We start from the raw sequence: 11269 nt of genomic DNA on the forward strand, positions 1-11269 counted from the left end.
ATTATCGGCTTGGATGGCTTAAATTCCATTGCATATGTGTACTTTAAACAGTTAGATTCAAGGACTCCCAGTTCGGCACATTCTCTTCATGTCTAAAATTCAGTGTACTAGAAAATGGTGCGCAGCACCGCCGTGAAAGGTTGACTGATATTGGAAATCCATCAATTGGTATACCATACCCCACTCGACCATCGTAACTCCGGAGACTCATGATACTCTACAAACAAGAAACTCTACGATCGGAATGCCTAGTTATCAGGTAATTCACTCCCCTACTCTGTCGCCGGCGCGGGACTTCCTGACGGTGGCGGTGACCGAACTCCTTTCGGCGGAGGAGGCAGCGGCGTTCCCTTCCGTGACGGAGCGAAATCCTGCTCTTTACTCTTCTGTTCCCCCTCGGCAAAATACTCATCAAACGCCCGGTTAGGCGAAACGGCGTATTGACGAGTCTTGCCGCGGCGCGCAGCGGGTGACGGACCAGGTGCTGGTGACCCAGAAAGACTTCGTGGCGCCTGTGATGCCAAGGGAGGCGGCGCTGTCATATTGGCTGGGACCAGAAAATGACCGCCAGCGGTTGCACCAGGTCCGACACCCTGGCTGTAGGTAGGATTCATCTGATCCAGGACAGGTGTGGAGGTGCCATCGGCGCGCGTTTCAAATACTACCTCGCCAGGGCCTTCTACCTCCTCGCCCAATCCAACCGGTAGTCTGTGCAACGCACCGTACCCTAGCTCGGCCCCTAATGCGCCCTCACCACCCCAGCCTCGGGTGGGCACCAACTCGACCTCGCGTACTACGTCGAATTCGCTGTTGTACACCCACAACACCAGTGTCCGGTCCAGGTGGTCCTCCACTAATTCTCCCAGTGCGGATTCTCCCCGTAATGTTCCACTGGGCGTTCCGATGATGTAGTCTGAGTGTGGAAGCAACCCTGCCCGGTATGCCGGACTGAGCGGTGACGGGATGTTCAGGACATGCCAGATATGTTGTGTCGAGGAAAGAGGCGCAAGCTGCAATGCGAGGCCCAACGTGGGGTTGGATGGGGGAATTGGAATAGAAACGGTGTGTGTCTTCTGGCCCTGGGCACAATAAATTTAGTCAGAATGAGATGTGATCTGGCAAGGTTTGGACAGAGCCCACCTTTGCACTCCAAACTTCAAATGTCACACTGGAGCCGGCGCAGTTACGAACTTCCGTAGCGAAGAGATTCGGGTCTGGATAGTCCTGGTCATAGTATAGTTAGTACATCGTCTTGAACCAGAGATACCGTATCTGCACACACAATCAGACGCCCATTAATGCCAACAATAAAGTCAAACCACGGCTCCAGGGGCAGTTCCGGGTCCTTGTTGCGGAGTACTTGGAAGCCAAATGCATTATCGTTGGTGGCCCGAGCCTGCTGGGCGGGTTCGCCGTCCAGATGGCCGATAAAGCGGTTCAGAACTCCGAACATGACCAGCCTTGGTGAGAATAGTTTATAAGGTGAAGTGTTTTAACCTGAGTATAACCCCGAGTTCTGGTGCTGTAAACACGATCGCATTGTGGAGAGCTGCTGCCCGGTTGCAAACCAGACAAACATACACGTTATCAACTTATCGGCATCATGATTATTTATCGCTAGTTCGTGCTTTGTAGATTTCTGTATGACAATCCAGCAGGAGTCCGAATGATGGCATGTGATTAATATATTGTACACAACTCAGGTGATATCAATTTATCGTCTTTTTGGCCTTCAACTATGTCTGCAGATCATACTACAGAGGAAGCTCCTCCGGAGGTTCACCATTACAATGATATCGGAGAAGTTCCTTGGGATATCCAGAAGTATGCGATTACTGCCAATTCACTCTAGCTTAAAATCTCTGGATACAAAGCTAACTCTGCGTAGCTATTGGGCACAGCGCTATAAAATCTTCTCCAAGTATGATGAGGGTGTATGGCTAACAGACGATGCATGGTTTGGCGTTACGCCTGAGCCGGTTGCCAAGTGAGTAGACTGTTCCTTGTCCTTGGGAGATATGGTGGACTAAGAACACGGCTACAGCAAGATAGCTGAGCATATTGCCAGCGCTGCTCCCGCGTCTCGCATGATTCTGGTTGATGCGTTTGCTGGCGCCGGCGGTAACACCATCGCCTTTGCACGATCAGGTCGCTGGAAACGGGTTTATGCTATTGAGAAGAATCCAGCTGTCTTGCAGTGCGCGAAGCACAATGCCAAGATATATGGAGTTGAGGATAAGATTACCTGGTTCGAGGGGGACAGTCTCCAGATCGTGAACAACCAACTCAAGGAGCTGGGCCCATACAGTGTTCTGTTTGCAAGCCCTCCATGGGGCGGTATGTTCTCAACTCCTTTTGCTTGTCCATAGCTTCGAAGGTGCTAACACCTACACAGGCCCTGGGTATCGCTCCGACAAAGTATTCAATATGAGCACAATGGAACCCTATTCCCTGGATGCGTTATACAGCGAATATGCTTTGTTTACGGAGCATATGGCCCTCTATCTCCCTCGGACATCGAACGTGAAGCAGCTCGCAAAACTAGTCAAGGATGGCGAAAAAGCAACAGTGATGCATTATTGTATGGAAGGCGCTAGCAAGGCGCTGTGCATCTATTACGGCGGTTTCAACCTCCAATAAACTCGGATTTTGCGCTTGATGGCTTGGCTTCAGCAATTGATAGTATTCTCATATAGAGGATCTAATCAATAAACCCGAAGAAGACACAGCTAGCCGCCCAATACGAGATTGGCATAAGGTGCGATCTTCGTAGGTCCATCAGCCTCCAGCTGGCCCTCAGAGAACTCTATCAATAAGCGCCGGCTCCAGACAAAGCTACTAGGTAGTATATGAGCTATAGCGCGGTGTACAGCAAGAAATCGCTTCAAAGATAGTTCAATGTCGAATGATGTCAATAAAGTTCGTGCCGCAGGTAGGTTCATGGGGACTATCTCGGGACGTTTCGAATTTACAGGTGCCGTGTCGGACGTGTGGAACAATTTTCGAATTTTCGGAAAGGTCCATTGAAGCTTCTCACATATTGTAGCGGTACGAGGTCTAATTGAAATAAAATAACTTACCAGTGGCAATTGAAAACTGTTGCCATTGTCAAGTTTTAGGATAATTTTACGGTGGAAAAAAGTTCGGCATAAAAATCTTAATTTGAGCAAATCTGGGTATCATAAAAAAAATCCAAGTCCCAATCATATCACCAACATCAAAGTGAAAAAGAATGGAATCAAACACCTTTCAGACCTCCTCAACACCCACCAAATCTGACCGACCGAAGTCAAGACATCAAGACAAGGTAAAGATCATCACCACTCCCTGGACAGAAGGCACTCGTACAAACTCACCGAAGCGAGTTGTTCGCAGAAACCAACTATCGAGGCGGGAGTAAACACGGCTTCACTTTAGGGCATTGAGGACATAGAAGTCATCAGCAAGGGTGGAGATTCTGTAGCTCTTTAGAAGAGTTCAGAGGTGGGACGTCTACTCTAAAGTGATTCTTTGAACTGTAGTTAAAATGTTAGCTGTCATTCTTTGCGCTGATTTTTCCTTTGGGATTCCCAAGGTAGGGGGGGGAGGAACATACGTAGAGTCGCTTAATTTTCGAAATGAATGGGAAATGGCCGGTATTTATAGGAGGCGACTGGCGCTAGTGGGAAGCGAGGTCATGTGGGTTTGCATGTATACCCGTTAATACTTGTGTATGCCCATGAGAGTATTTATTACACACGACGATAGACATGATGTACTGACCACTTCAGCTATCAATACAGTATTGTATGACTGATAATTGGAAGGCAGTGAGGAAACATTAACACAGTCTCATCTAATAAATGTGGAAGTGGTAAACTGCATAAGGCCATGAGACCATAGGACATTTTGAAAGCATGCCTTAGGCTACGAAGATCGACTCTAGTTGGTTGAAAAAATATATAGTTACTACAGATCTCACTCACAGAATCACAATAATTTCATGACCTAAACCGAAACTGGTGTAAGTATATATAATCTATTATATAAGACTTAACGACAGCCTCTTCTGTATGAATATATTACTTTGCAATTAAGATAGCCAAATTTTGCTGCAAACTATAGTAGTTGGCTAACAGAACGACCCGACCCAAGCCTTGGCCTGAGGATTCCACGATGCCTGATCCACCCGGTAAAGTTCAGCCCTTCAATTAGTCAATCACAGTTTCAGCCCCACCACAAGGTACACTCACGTGACACGCATACACTGAAAGGAAGGTGAGTCGGAGATAGTATTACTCCGTCGATAAGCTACGGCGGACCTAGCTGCTGTGCCGCGAAACCAGCTCCAACCGCCCTCCGCAATTCATTGTATCTCGCGGACACAAGAATCCTGATAGCTGGTCGGATTTTCGCGCAGTCATCATCGTTCTCGATGCGCGCTCCTTCATAGCGTCCAGTTGTCCGAGCATCGCCGACTATCGAACTGTTCCTCTCGCTCTGTTGTTATTCACAGGAAGATTTGCTCGTCTGATTATCTCGACTTGCTGCCTTCAATATGCCTCACGCCACCGACCTACCGGCACCCGATGCCGAAGATGCCGACTTCGAGAGTGTTATGCGCCAGATGAACGGGCCCCTCGCAGATGGCGGCATGTCTTTCGATTTCTTACAGCGGGACTTGGAACCTGGCGAGAAAGCAGACGACGCGGTGGACTACGAGGATTTCGATGACGATGAGCTTCCTGAAGAAGAGGAGAGAGCACAAGTCCCCGCAGAAAATGGAGAGGCAGCTATGGATGAGGACAAAGACTTGTTTGGAGCGGGAGAAGAGGATCTCTTCGGGGACCAGGGAGACGAGCCACAACCACAACCAGAAGGTGGCGATGAACTTGATGACCTCTTCGGTGAGGGACCCGCATCTCCTGTTCACGATCATGCCGATGATACCCGTGATTTGTTTGAGGAGGACGAACAGCCTCAACCTGCGCCGGAGACGGTTGAGACACCTGCTCCCGAGCCGGAACCCATGACCATGGAAGAAGACGAGGAGATTTTGGACGACGAAGACATGGGTACGGTGGCTGAGGACATGGACCCAGCGGCTCTGCGAGCATGGAAGTTACAACAAGCTCTATTTGCCATGTCGACTGTCGGTCCGGACAACCCACCCGCACCACCGGAAAACGTCGAAGAACTTCTACACTCACTGTTCCCCAAATTTGATCGCAAAACCCTTCCTCGCTTTCTCGAACTTATTCCCCACAAGAAGGCTTTCTTTCTCGGCAAGCAACCTCCGAAGCCTCCCAAACCTGTGCTCCCTAGCAAAGTCAACATCGAACTTGCTCAAGATCAGGAGAGGGCTTTTAAATCAGGTGGTCAGGTGTTTAAGCGCTCGCTGGAGTCAGAACATCTGGGAGTGGTGGCCGTTGCCGAGGCTGCGCCGGAAGAGGAAGAGGAAGAAGAGGTTAAGGAAGACTTCGACTTCGACACAGATACCGATGAGGCGCTGCCAGGGGGTGTTACGTTGAACGATCTTCGCGTCGTTTGTATGGACTGGGATGTCAAGAGCGATATTTCTATCATGGATGTTGACGAACCGATTGCCCAAGAAGAGATAGAGGATGCTGAAGATGATTGGCTCCTGGAGACTACCCGCCCAGTGAAAAAGCGCAAGCTTGGCAGAGACCCTGCGGAGTTGATCGCTTTCTCTCATATAGACGTGCCATTACTTGATGATCCCGAACGAGCAACATCGCGCATTGCCCAAAAGGTGACAGTGGACATGAATGATCCTCACATACTCCTCGACGAACGGGGACCCGAATCTGCGACACAGAAACCGAAGGCTATTGGTGCTCTTAATCGGGATGAGATGGATGTAAACGTCACTCGCCGCCTCACCTCGCGGTATAACATATCGAACGATCAAGCGTATGATATGCTGAAACAAAACCACCAGAACAAGGTCCGAAGCACCTTGGGCAATGTCACCCTCGAACACAGTATGCCGGCTCTTCGTTTGCAATGGCCGTATTACAAGACCGAGCTTGCCAAAGCGGAAGCTCGGTCATTCCATCGCCCAGCTTTGGCTTTCCGGCCCGGCCAGACTTGTTGGTTCAAAAACGCTACTTATATCAAACGCAAGCATCAAAGGGGCAAAGATGTCAAGGCTCTGTACAACTCGACCAAGGCACTGTCCCTCGCCGACAACTCCAGTGCCTTACTGGTGGAGTATTCTGAGGAGGTCCCCGTCATGCTGTCGAACTTTGGTATGTCTAATCGAATTATTAATTACTACCGCCGGAAGAATATGGACGATCCCACTCGTCCGAAAGCAGAAATCGGTGAAACAGCAGTTCTCCTCCCTCAGGATAAGAGCCCTTTCTCCATTTTTGGTCATGTTGACCCGGGTGAGATTACCCCAGCCATCTCCAACTCGATGTATCGGGCTCCACTGTTCCAGCATCAGGCCAAGCCCACGGATTTCTTAATTATACGCAGTAGCACTGGTTCCGGAGGCAGTGATTACTTTATTAGGAACATCGAAAACCTATTTGTCGCTGGGCAACAGCTCCCATCCGTGGATATTCCTGGCCCTCATTCAAGGAAGGTTACCACTGTTGCAAAGAATCGCATGAAGATGCTTGTGTATCGTCTCTTGAAGAAGAGCCCTGATCTGCGGCTTTCGATCAGCGATGTCACCGCTCACATCCCTGGCACCAGTGATATGCAGAACCGCCAGAAGGTCAAGGACTTCCTCCAACACGACAAAGATTCGAAATACTGGGTGCCATTAGAACCCGTTCCTGAGCAGGACGTAATTCGCTCGTGGGTTCAGCCCGAGGATGTATGTCTCTTGGAATCGATGCAGGTCGGCCAGCAGCATCTGCATGACACGGGATATGGCAACGATGCTGAAACAGGAGGTGACGAGGACAACGACGAAGAGACAGAGAGTTTCGAACAGCAGATGGCCCCTTGGAAGGCGACTCGCAATTTCCTCCTAGCATCTCAGGGCAAAGCTATGCTCAAACTACATGGGGAGGGTGACCCCACTGGCCGTGGCGAGGGATTTAGTTTCATCAAGACCTCCATGAAAGGAGGTTTCAAGGCCATTGGCGAGAGTGTTGAAGACAAACTAGATGCCCAGAGACTGAAAGAGCTCGGCGGTCACAGTTACAACGTCGCCAGACAACAAAAGTCATATGAGACCTCGATCCGTCGGATTTGGGATGCGCAAAAAGCTAGCCTCTCGTCGACGGTCGAGCATTCGGACGATGACAGTGACATCGACCGGGAATTAGAAGAAGAATTTAACAAGCCTACTCCAAGATCTGAAGCCCCCACTCCAGGCCCGGGCCGCCGTGATGACGAAACAACTAGCCAGTTCAGCAAAATGAGCATGCCGGATCAGAGAGGCAAGGTCTTGCGCATCGTTCGACAATTCAAGGACGACAAGGGCCAGATATATTCCAAAGAAACCATGGTTTGGGATCCTCGGGTCATCCGTCACTATATACAACATCGCCACAAGTTGGAAGCTCTAACCACCAAGTAAGTACAACCGACACGAGGACCGCAATAGCACCATCAAACTAACCACAACCCCAGACTCGAGAACCTTCAGCCAACAGGCGACCCAGAAGTAGACGCTCGCAACAAGAAACTGTACGTTATCAACATAACCCTCATCTCAACCCCAACCCTAGAAAACAAAGCAATAACTTAGAAAATACACAGCCTCGAAGCCGAACTCAGCCGCCTAAACAGAAACAAGGAGCGACGATTCGCGCGCGAGAAACAAAAAGGCGTGACCCGCACATCCGCCGGCGATTCCCCAGCCGACGGAGGCCCCGGCGGCAGCGGCAAAGGAGCAGGCACCCAACGCAAATGCGCCAACTGCGGCCAAGTCGGCCACATCAAGACCAACAAGAAGTGCGTCCCCTCTTCAATCCCCCTCTCTGCTTCTGATAGAGTCCCTCTCCCCTTCTTTGCCTCTTCTTTCACTTCCCCTGAACCCCCTTTGGCTCGTCCAAGAGCAAGGCGAAGAACAAGGACCCCGGCTACAATGCTTCAGATGCCTATTTCAAACTCCGACGGTATCAAGATGCAGATTGGCCCCTAGACGCAAAGAACCCCCCAAGGACCCGGTTTCATATCCAGGCTCATGTCAGGGTCGAAGTAGCTGAACGCTAACCTTTTTGTGACTGAATCAATAGACTTTGTCCCCTCCTCAACGGCACTATGAAACCCGAAGACCGTGTCAGCGATTCTGCCTTCGCTATGGGCGCTCCTCCCGCCATTTAAACTAGGAAGTATTCATTCTACTATGACGGATTTGGCGAGGTCACTGCTACCATGTTTTGTTTGTGATACCCTTAGCATACTTATTTTATTCGCATTATCTCTTTCTTTTGAAGACTTCGGTCTGTGATATTGGGGCTTATGACGTGACTCTCCCCGAGATTTATGATACTACATGCAATGCAGTGCCTTAGTAGAAGGTTAATAAGCATCTAGCCATTTAACCTGAGCCTATAGTTCAGGTCTTCGTACGAATTTGACATTGGGTACTGATATCTAAAAATACATGATGGCCCAGTGCTTATTTGGCACGCGCTGTTCGAATTGCCCATCGAAACATATCCACGGGCTGCAGTGTGAGATATACCTCGACTGGTTGAACATGCTACAATCCATAGATCTCAGACAGCTGCCCTCGTGATAGATAGAGTCGGCCTCTTTCGGGAGCAAAGGCCATTGCAACAGCCTTAGGTCGGCGATATGTATAGCCCACGAACGCTCCCTCCTTGCGCATTTTGAGGACAGTCTTCTGGATCCTCTTGTCCCGTAGCATCTTATCCCGCGGCCTTTTGCTATCTTTCTGTCTCTTCAACGCCTTGGCAGCAGGCTCTCTAACAATTGAAGTGTTCTCATCAGGGGTAGGCCCCTTTTGCCTTTGCCGTGACCCTGCCTGATTTTGCATGGGTTTTAGCTTGTGTCCTGTTTCTTCTGCCCCATCGCTGGAACCTTGGGCATCCGTGGCGATGGAAATCTCGTCATTGTCGACCACGCTTCCAGCATCTTCAAAATACCTTGTATCTTCCCAGCCTTTAACTTTTGGAATAAAGGGCGGACTGGACTGATGGAGCTGTTCCCATTTGATACCGCAAAAGAATGGATGCGCTTTAATATCGGCTGCATCGTTAGGGTACACATAGAAGTTTCGATAACTTCGGCTGCGGGGGTCAATACTGGCCAAGAGATGTCTCGCCATTGATCGTGAATTGCAAACATCGTTTTGCCGGTACGCATCACAAGAGAGCCGATACTCTTTCTCCTGTAGTAAGCGGTTCATGAAGTCACTTGCCTCCGGTGAGACAACTCTGTCCGTCTGCCACTCTCCTGGGAAGTGTAATGTTTGGTGGTGATGCTGCAGGAGACGTCAGTAACTTTCAAGATCTCGCCGGACACAAGCCTACATGGATCTTCCATTTCGTCGTTTCTCGATCTTTTGCAGCAAACGGGGTAAAGCCATACAAACACTAGATAGCTCGTATTGAGCACATGTGTTACAAGGTTACAAGCAAACATTTTAGGACAGGAAAACTTACTTCATACAGGATAATCCCAACACTCCACCAGTCACACCTCCCATCATACAAACTTCCCCGAATAACTTCAGGGGCCATGTATTGACTAGTACCGACTACACTCCTTGCCAGCCTTCGCATCTGATGTTTATCCCGCCATTCAAGAAGATTTACGGAAGGGGGTATGAAGGTACCCGTGTCGTCGCTGTTGTTTAACAAGGCTTGTTGGGCTTTTCTTGTTCGTTCTTCTTTCTGGTCCTCAACATCGCCATCAACTTGAATCCCTAGCCTCTTAACTAAAGAGTACCGGTGATCGTTGTAGTAAAGTTGGTCATGGGCCCAGTGCCCATCAAAAGCCAGGCCGAAGTCTGAGATTTTCAAATGTCCTGAGGCGGATATTAAGAAGTTGTCTGGTTTGACGTCTCGATGAATCCAGCAAAGCCTGTGGGCCTCCTCAATACACAGTACCATCTCTGCAACGTACCATTTGGCGATATCTTCAGGTAAAACGCATCGTCGCATTAACAGACCCAAGAAGTCCCCGCCGACCATGTAGTCCATGATGAGGTATAGATAATTGATATCCTGGAAACTTGCGATCAAAGGAACGATCCAGCGAGACTTTGCAGAGGCCACAAGAAAATCCCGTTCAGCTCGAAGGTGGCCCTCTTGGCTGTTGCGTATCATCGCTGACTTTCGGATGACCTTCATGGCAAAGACGTCCTTCTTTTCTCCAGCCATAACTTTCCGACGATGATTCTCGTGCCCGCTGGCTGCCCTAGAATCGATGGACTTAGAGCGATGGCGTGTCAGCATAGGAGGAGTGTCGTCTGTTTTGTTCTCCCTAACTAAGCGAACAATACCGAAGCTCCCTCGACCCAGCTCTTTGAGAACCTTAAATCCGGCAACTGATACAGTCTCATCATGGCAAGCACCATGGAAGCGCGACTTGAGTACTCGGCATTGGCGAAGATATTCTTGTTCCTGGACAATCCAGTTCTGCCATACTCGGCTCTTCTCCTCTAGTGTCAGAGGTAGTGAATGTATGTATTGCTCGAGTTCTCGCTGTCGCTGTGAGCGTTGGTTGATTTCAGAATAGATCGATCTGAAGTAGGTTTCGAAGAAGACCTTAGCATTAGCAGCAGCTTCAACGGTACGGACCGTTGGTGATACGCCAGGAGACTCCTCGATGGGAGTAAGCTTTCTACCTGTGAGAGGATTTGGTGTACTTAACGTCGGCCTCCATCCAACCGTATCATCCTGATAGTGCTCTGCTCTTTCGTGGAGGATTGATGGTTCTGCCGAGGTTGGAGGCGTTGATTTGGCCCTCAATGGAGAGCCGCTACCGGTAGGCGAGCTCGAGGGATCGGAGCTGTCATTAGCACTATCACCTTGATTATTGAGGTTGGGAATGGCAGCAATCGGGAATTCAACAATACGGACGCTTGGTCGTTGACGTAGACGTGAACGACGAATAACCGTTGGATTTCCAAAAGTAGTTGATAATTTGCGCGACACGAGGTGGGTGAATGCAGCTGGCGTAGACCGGCTCCTCCGTTGCTCAAGACATTTAGGCCCTACAGGCTCTGTTTTACCTTTATGTATTTCTCTTTGCCTATTGGAATGACCGGCTGGCATAAACCATCCACTAGAGCCGCGACGGTGGAGATTCGCGGAAGAAGGTGGATGGGCAT

General features: G+C 49.6%; 4 protein-coding genes across 4 annotated transcripts; 2 read left to right on the forward strand and 2 right to left on the reverse strand.

The window, feature by feature from the left end:
- Positions 1-272: 272 nt before the first annotated feature.
- ABOM_005902 (putative Golgi reassembly stacking protein) lies at positions 273-1453 on the reverse strand (the record flags this gene model as incomplete). Its single annotated transcript, XM_022533031.1, has 3 exons — positions 273-1079; positions 1141-1224; positions 1283-1453. 3 exons carry the CDS (start codon positions 1451-1453, stop codon positions 273-275), a joined length of 1062 nt encoding a protein of 353 aa, XP_022388942.1.
- A 285-nt stretch (positions 1454-1738) lies between these two features.
- On the forward strand, positions 1739-2640 carry ABOM_005903 (RNA methyltransferase; the record flags this gene model as incomplete). Its single annotated transcript, XM_022533032.1, has 4 exons — positions 1739-1824; positions 1889-1987; positions 2045-2337; positions 2396-2640. The coding sequence occupies 4 exons, from the start codon at positions 1739-1741 to the stop codon at positions 2638-2640; spliced, it is 723 nt and encodes a 240-aa protein (XP_022388900.1).
- A 1897-nt stretch (positions 2641-4537) lies between these two features.
- ABOM_005904 (DUF3591 domain-containing protein) lies at positions 4538-8289 on the forward strand (the record flags this gene model as incomplete). The annotated part of the gene is made up of 4 exons (XM_022533033.1): positions 4538-7536; positions 7594-7650; positions 7723-7917; positions 8202-8289. The coding sequence occupies 4 exons, from the start codon at positions 4538-4540 to the stop codon at positions 8287-8289; spliced, it is 3339 nt and encodes a 1112-aa protein (XP_022388902.1).
- A 382-nt stretch (positions 8290-8671) lies between these two features.
- ABOM_005905 (serine/threonine-protein kinase) lies at positions 8672-11269 on the reverse strand (the record flags this gene model as incomplete). Its single annotated transcript, XM_022533034.1, has 4 exons — positions 8672-9415; positions 9465-9527; positions 9597-11161; positions 11218-11269. The coding sequence occupies 4 exons, from the start codon at positions 11267-11269 to the stop codon at positions 8672-8674; spliced, it is 2424 nt and encodes an 807-aa protein (XP_022388901.1).

The sequence above is a fragment of the Aspergillus bombycis genome, assembly GCF_001792695.1.
Source record: "Aspergillus bombycis strain NRRL26010 chromosome Unknown contig00045, whole genome shotgun sequence".
NCBI lineage: Eukaryota > Fungi > Ascomycota > Eurotiomycetes > Eurotiales > Aspergillaceae > Aspergillus > Aspergillus bombycis.